Source organism: Microtus ochrogaster, chromosome 2 (assembly GCF_000317375.1).
Source record: "Microtus ochrogaster isolate Prairie Vole_2 chromosome 2, MicOch1.0, whole genome shotgun sequence".
Lineage (NCBI taxonomy): Eukaryota > Metazoa > Chordata > Mammalia > Rodentia > Cricetidae > Microtus > Microtus ochrogaster.
The window spans coordinates 22552206-22559320 of NC_022010.1; the positions used below are offsets into that span (position 1 = coordinate 22552206).

The 7115-nt window shown below is 52.1% G+C and overlaps 1 protein-coding gene across 1 annotated transcript in view; it reads right to left on the reverse strand.

The window, feature by feature from the left end:
• Stx1a (syntaxin 1A) overlaps positions 1-6388 on the reverse strand; it is a 27674-nt gene extending 21286 nt beyond the window's left edge. Inside the window, exon 1 of the mRNA XM_005344642.1 lies at positions 6329-6388. Coding sequence (XP_005344699.1) covers positions 6329-6358 — 30 coding nt within the window. The 5' untranslated portion in view covers positions 6359-6388. The remainder of the gene's footprint in view (positions 1-6328) is intronic.
• Between the last annotated feature and the right edge of the window lie 727 nt (positions 6389-7115).

The window sequence follows — 7115 nt, forward strand, 5'->3', positions numbered from 1 at the left end:
CACACACACACACACACACACACACACACACACACACACACACACACACTCCTTGGACAAGTGAAACGCCACCAAGCTTGATGACCTAAGTTCAACCCACATAGCAGATAAAAAGAACTGATTCCTATAAGGTCTCCTCTGACTCCCATGGGTGCACTGTGGTTCATGGGTGCCCCTTCCAAACGCCCGTGAGATAGCTCAGCCAGGCAAAAGCCCTTTCCACTCAAGCCTGGCAACCTGAGTTTGATCCCTGGGACCCACAGAGAGGAGGAAGGAGAGAATGGACTTCCCAGAGCTGTCCTTTGACCCTCTGACCTCATGACTGCCAGGAAATTGCAGGGCTGGAAGCAAGTGTTGTCCCCAGCAAAGAGAACTGAGGAACACAGGAGCTCCCCTGAGCCACTGTGGGCAGAGAGCTCGGAGCTGCGCCTAGCGGTGTTGATGACAATCTATGTGATCTTCCTGGCACAGACTCCCGTATTCCAGGACACTTTTCCTCCAGAAAGCCAGTGTGATTGTTCTGGGAGGTGCAGAGGCCGGGGGATGGCAGCAGGCCAGCCAGCAGGGTTTGATTCATCTGCTGGCCCAGCCAGCATTGCTGTCTGGCTGCCTCCAAGGCTTTTTTTTCCCTTCCTCTTTAGTGACTAATCCAAGTCAATATCGCTAGTGCAGAGAGGCCCTGAGCTCCAGACAGGGGTATACAGAGAGAAGCAGGCTGGGTCTCCAGGAAAGCAAGCTCCCAAACCCCGCCTAGTCTCCTATCTCCACCCCGGAGCCGGGAGCCGGATGATTCCTGCAACTCTACTTCCTACTTACTTAAAGTCTCTGCCCCGGCTCAGCGCCCTCCATACAACCCAGAAAGGGGTAGTACTGGGTCGTGTATCCTTAAATAAACCCCTGGTCTTCTCTCAACCTTATGTTTGTGCTATGGAAGACAGGTGGTTTGACTAGATGGTCCTGTAAGCCGGTTCCATCTGCATCCCAGCCGTACACATGCCCAAGTATAGAGTTTATTCTAAACCCTCTCCCGGGGAGCTGAGGAGGAATAAGGAAACCACACACTAGGTTACCTCCTTTGGGCAACAGATAATGTCATATCCATTTTATTATTTGTTGTTTTTTTTTTTTTTGGTTTTTTCGGGACAGTTATTATTTGTTTTTCATTCTGGGTTTATTGTTGTTGTTGCTTGTTTGTTTTGACACAGGGTATCCTGTAGCCCTAGTTGGCTTTAACTACTAAGTAGCTGAAGATGGCCTTGAACTCCCGATTCTTTTGTCTTGTCTCCTACATTCTGGGAATACAGGCCTATGCCACTAAACCTAGCTAATACCAGCTCCATCTGACAAAGAAGCAGAGAAAATAGGTTAAGCAGGAGACAGAGATGGTACCTTGAGGAGCAGGGGACTAGTGGGCACGGACAAAGAGAACCCTGGGCTACCTCTTCCAGAAAGTTCTGCTTGTCCTCAGTCTCATAGAACACTGAGAGCAAGGTGTCAGGGGCCTTGATATCACCCCCCCTCTTTTTTATACATTTATTTATTATTTATTTATTTAGGGGTTGTCGAGACAGGGTTTCTGTGTGTAGCTCTGGCTGTCCTGGAACTCGCTCTGTAGACCAGGCTGGTTTCAAACTCACAGAGATCCACCTGCCTCTGCTTCCTGAGTGCTAGAATTAAAGGCACGTGCCGCCGCCACCACCAGGCCACAAGTGTTCTTAACCACGGAGCCCTAACTCCAGCTCCCTGCTATATTTTTATATTTTTTATTTGAGACAAGGTCTCACCAAGTTGTTGAAGCTAATGCTGAAATCACCATGCAGTTCAGACTGACCTTGGATTCGAGAGTTTTCCAGCCTCAGCCTCCTGAGTAGCTGAGAAGACAGACGTGCACCACAAGACAGGCCTGGCTCGGAAACCTTTCATCTGGGGGAAGGCCTAAATTCTACTCTCTTGTCAGCTGACCCCTCCTTTCCGATCACGGTCTTTATCTTAGGACGTCCAGCTCCCTCTGGGCCACAGAAATTCTAATTTCTCCTCTGCCCTGACTGTCCCTGGGCACCCTCTACTTGTCACAGGGTCTCCAGTGCCATGCTGGCCTTGCACAGAGGTGACCAACAATCTGGGGATACTCTGGGTTATTGGTGTATGTGTGTGTCCGTTCCAGAAATTCTCCAGAAGAAAATGAAGAACGGGGTCTAGGACTATAGCTCAGCTGGTAGAGTTGCCTGAGCAGCGGGCAGGAAGCCCCGAGTTCCATCCCCATCGCAGCAGAGACTGAGTTAGCGATGGGGCACACCTGAAATCCCAATACTAGGAAAGCGGAGGCAGGAAAGTCAGAAGTCCAAAGTCATCCTCAGCTATAGGAGACCTTAACTTAAAAACAAACAAAACCCCACAGAAAACCAGGGTACAGACCTGTTCACGCGTGTCCAAAATACCAATGCTAGAGAGGCCAAAAGAGTAGACTCACATGGCCAGTGTGGGAAAGACCCTGTCCCAAGAAAAATTAAGGGCCGACAAGATGGCTCAGCAGGTAAGGGTGCCTGCCGCCAACCATGACACCGTAAGTTCCATCCTTGGAACCCACATGGTGAAAGGAGAGGGCTCCTTAAAGTTGTCCTCTGACCTCCATGCACACGCAGCCGTCCCATGATAAATAAATGAATACATGTAAAGATATTAAAATAATAATAATGATAATAAATAAAAGCTGGGTGTGGTGGCTTACTCAACACTTAGGAAGCTGAGGTAAAATGCTTAAAGTCTGAGGCCACCCTTGGCTACATAATGAATTCCAGGCCAGCCTGGGATGCAGGGAAAACCTGTGTCAGGGGGGAACATGAAAAAGAAAAGAAAAAAAAAGGAAAAGAATCAGTTCGGTGGTACACGCCTGCCACCCTAGCAGTAGGGAGCTGAGCCTGCAAGATCAGGAGTTCCAGGCAACATAACAAGTTTAAGATGAGCCCTTCTCCAACAAATGAAGGCAGGAAGAAGGAAGAAAGCGAGGGAGACCTCTGAATTCCAGGCATGAGGCCTCTGCATGTCACATGTCAGGGGAACAGCTTACTCCCCAACTCTCTCCCCAGCTGTGTGATCCTAGACCGATCTTGACCTCTGCCGGGTTAGGCTTCTGATCTGGGGGCCTAGCTACAAGGCAAGGGACAGGGGAACCTGCTGGCCCCGTCATGATCGATTTCACTGTGCATCTGCAGATCTGGGAGAGGTGGGGCTGAGGAAGGCTAGAGGGCTGGGCCCAGCCCACAGCGCAGCAGCGAGGAAGCACGCCAGCTCCTTCCCCAAGTGTGACTTTTATAAATAAGCTCTCTTCTCCTTCCTTCCAAATGTGCTGGTGCTGGGTGGGGGAGAAAAGGGAGGAGGAGGAGGAGGCAGAGGACGAGGAAAAGGGAGGGAAGGCTGGAGCAGGCACATAGATGCCATGAAGGTGTCCTGCAGCATCAGCACCAGCGTCCCCATCCCTGGTGACTCCTGCACTTCAGGGGCTCCTGCAAATGCAGTCACAACTGGAAGACCTGGGATCTCCTCCCAAGCCCCAAGAAGCTGGGCTCTGAGTTTCCCCCTTTTTATTTTCTCACATACCCCATGCTATCTAGCATCAAAATTCCCATAGGGCTAAGAATGATGGTGAATTCTGGATCCTTCTGCCTCCACCTCCGAAGTGCTGAGATGACTGACAGGTGTGCCCCAACACTCCGGGTTTATGCTAGGCAAGCACTCTACCAGCTGAGCTACGTGCCAAGCATCCCCTCTTTGCATCTCATAAACAAGAACTCTGGGACAGGAGAGCAACGGATTTTTTTTTCTTTTTTTCTTTTTTCTTTCGGTTTTTCAAGGCAGGGTTTCTCTGTAGCTTTTGGTGCCTGTCCCGAAACTAGCTCTTGTAGACCAGGCTGGCCTCGAACTCCCAGAGATCCTCCTTCCTCTGCCTCCCAAGTGCTGGGATTAAAGGCGTGCGCCATCACCGCCCAGCCGGATGTCTTTTTCAAGACAGGGTTTCTCTGTGTAGCCCTGGCTGTCCTGAAACTCGACCTGTAGACCAGGCTGGCCTCGAGCTCACAGAGATCCACCTGCCTCTGCTTCCGGGTGCTGGGATGAAAAGCATGTACCATCACTGTCCAGCAAGAGTAAGGGATTTCTAAAAATGGCAGCAGCCCCCATGACAATTTCAGCCCAGCCATGCTTGGATCAGCTATGTCCTCCACGGACATGGCCAGCAGGCTACGAGGACCATCTCCCGGGGCTTTGGATAAAGTAGAATGCACGCAGGGTCAATTTGTTAGTCAGTCATCCCCAGGCTAGTGCTGGGAACATATATCTAGGTTCAAGCTTTTTTTTTTTCCTTAAGATTTTATTTAAGATAAATTTTAAGATTTTTAAAAGATTTTTAAAGATTTTATGTATATGAGTACGCTGCCTTCTTGAAGGTCTGCATGACAGAAGAGAGGCAACATTTCCCATTACAGACGGTTCTGAGCCACTATGTGGTTGCTGGGAATTGAACTCAGGACCTCCGGAAGAGCAACTAGTGCTCTTAACCACTGAGCCACCTTTCCGGCCCGAGGTTCAAGTTTTTTACAACCCAACTGTCTGACCTTGATCTACCGCCTGTTCGACAAACAAGCGGGCCACTTTTTCTGTGCCTCAGTTTTACCTTCGGCAGAGAGGCTGACGGCTGAGAGCCAGAGAGTGCAATCATGTGGAAAGGCCTGCTGTGTTCCTGGGCACAATTTCCCTCACCCACCCACAACAGACGCACTAGGGACCCCAGCCGGACTCGGCCATGTGCACGGCTGTCCATCACCTGGACATGCTATCTCAATCAATCTGGCACCAGTCCGACGTGGTGGTGCATGCTGCTATCTCAGCACTCACGAAGTTGAGGCAGGAGGATTGCTTTGAGTTTAAGACCCAACTGGGCTACATGGTTCCAAGCTACCTTGGGCTACAAAGAAAGATTTTATTTAAAAAAAAAAAAAAAAAAAGACACCACATAAAACACAAAAAACATAGCACAGGAAACTTGAGGGCGGTGACAAGGGACTGGAGGCGAAGTGTTTAAAGACTATACATGACATAAGAGACTGTCTATTTCCTTTGAAATAGATGAGGCACTGGGCAGCCAGCCAGGAATAATAGGGGTCTGAAGGCATGTGGGGGTCGGTTGCAGGTAGACCAAGAGGAAGACATGACGGGAGAGCACAGATGTGGCTGGCATTACGGTGGTGGTGGGGGGATCCAGGCACAAACAGGGAAGCTAAGCAGAAATCAAAGCCATTAGGCAAAAGCCCAAAGACAAAACTTTCCATGAAACGCTGTAAGTGGGGCACAAGAAGAGAGATCTAGGGAGCCACCCAGCTGGGGGGAGGGGGCTCCCAGAAATCAGTGGGTGGAGCTCGCTGTGGATGGTCAGCCCGGTAATCAGATAAGATAGCCCAATAAAGCACCCTTACTCAACCCTCCCTCGGGCTAGCTTAACTTCTATCCCTCGGTCTGAGGCCCGAGGAAGGGTATTCCCCAGTGTGATGAGAGTAGGCGACAGGGGTCTCAGGATTTAGAGATGATGGGTCTAACTTAGAGCCATTCTACAGCCTTCCACTCCTCTCCTAACCCCGCCCCAAGAGCCACACCCCAGAGGCCTCCGTCACACAGGTAGGAAAATAGATCCAGGTCGCAGTTAGACCTGGAAATCCGGGAAGGGTCTGGGCAACGCCAGTTTGAGTGGCCTAGAAGCCCAAAGGTGGACCAAGGGTAGGTATGGTTGAGTGCTTAATTCAGAGCAAGCCGGGGATCTCTAAGACGACCGGGGTGGATCGGGAGCCACAGGTGATGGGAGCCACAGGTGATGGGGCGCCCCAAGAGACAGCTCCCGCAGAGGCCACCCCCACCCGGCGGCCTCATTTCCGCAGCGCGCCCAAGGATGGAGTTGGGAGGGGAACTCTGGGCAGGGGGTGGGGGAGACGAGAGGCTCAGCCTCCAGGGGACAGTACAAGGACGGCTTCAAGCGGGCGGGGAACAGGTCACGATTTTGCATCCCGCCACTGAAACCCCATAACAGCTCCCCAATCGCCCCCAAATAAGAGCGCCCCGAAAAGTTCCTCAAGACCCCAGGTTCCAGCCATCAGTCCCAGTGCTGAAGAGCTCGAGTCCGTGACCAGAAGTGGATCGGAGGGGTGGGACTCCCAGGGGGGTTTGGAGGTCCCTCAGGCTTGCAAAGCTACCTCTGACCCCTTGTGGACGCACCGGTGGTCGGCGGGAGCCGAGTGGAGAATTGTTGGGCGCGGGGCGAGAAGCGCGCGGGGATCGGACTCACCGTGCGGAGCTCCTGGGTTCGGTCCTTCATGCTCCCGGGAGTGGCAGTAGGCGCCGGCTGCAGCCGAGTAAGCCCCGCATGCGCGGATGCCGCCCCGCGGCTGCGCAGCGCCAGCCCGCGCCCCGCCCCAGTCCCTGGGACCCCCCCCACAAGCCCAACCCCAGATGGCCACGCCCATCATCCTTCCGCGCTGGGATAGATCCCGCCCAGGGCTCCTCCCCCGGGGAGTCCAAAGTGGGTACAAATCCAACCTTCAAATTCTGGTACCCACCTCCAGGCATCCGCGAGTGATCTCTTCCTCGCTGTGGCTCCAACTCAGCCCCCACCTCTGTTCAACCACCCAGTGTCCCTAATCTAGATCCAGGATCCTGACCCTCAAAGAGTGGCTGGAGTGAACTTCCCCACAACACACACAAACCTTTGTTTTAAAGGTAGAGTCTCACTGAGTAGCCCAGGCTAGCCTTGAACTCGGTCCTGCTTCTGCCTCAGCCTCAGGAGTACAGGGTTTGCAGGCATGAACCTTCCTGCCGAGTTTGAAAGTCCAGTCTTGAATTGACTGCCTCAGACCTCCTCCACCCCCTCACTTCCCAAAGTCAAAATCCCCCTTCACCATGTCCTGAGATGGATGAACTGGTTATGGTGCTTGCCACCAAGCCTAAAGATCTCAGTTCTATTCCTGGAACCCACGTGATGGAAGGAGAGAATCCACTCTTTCAAGTTGTCCTTTTATCTCTACACATGCATCTGCACAATACATGAAGGAGGCAGGGGGATGAATGAATTTAAA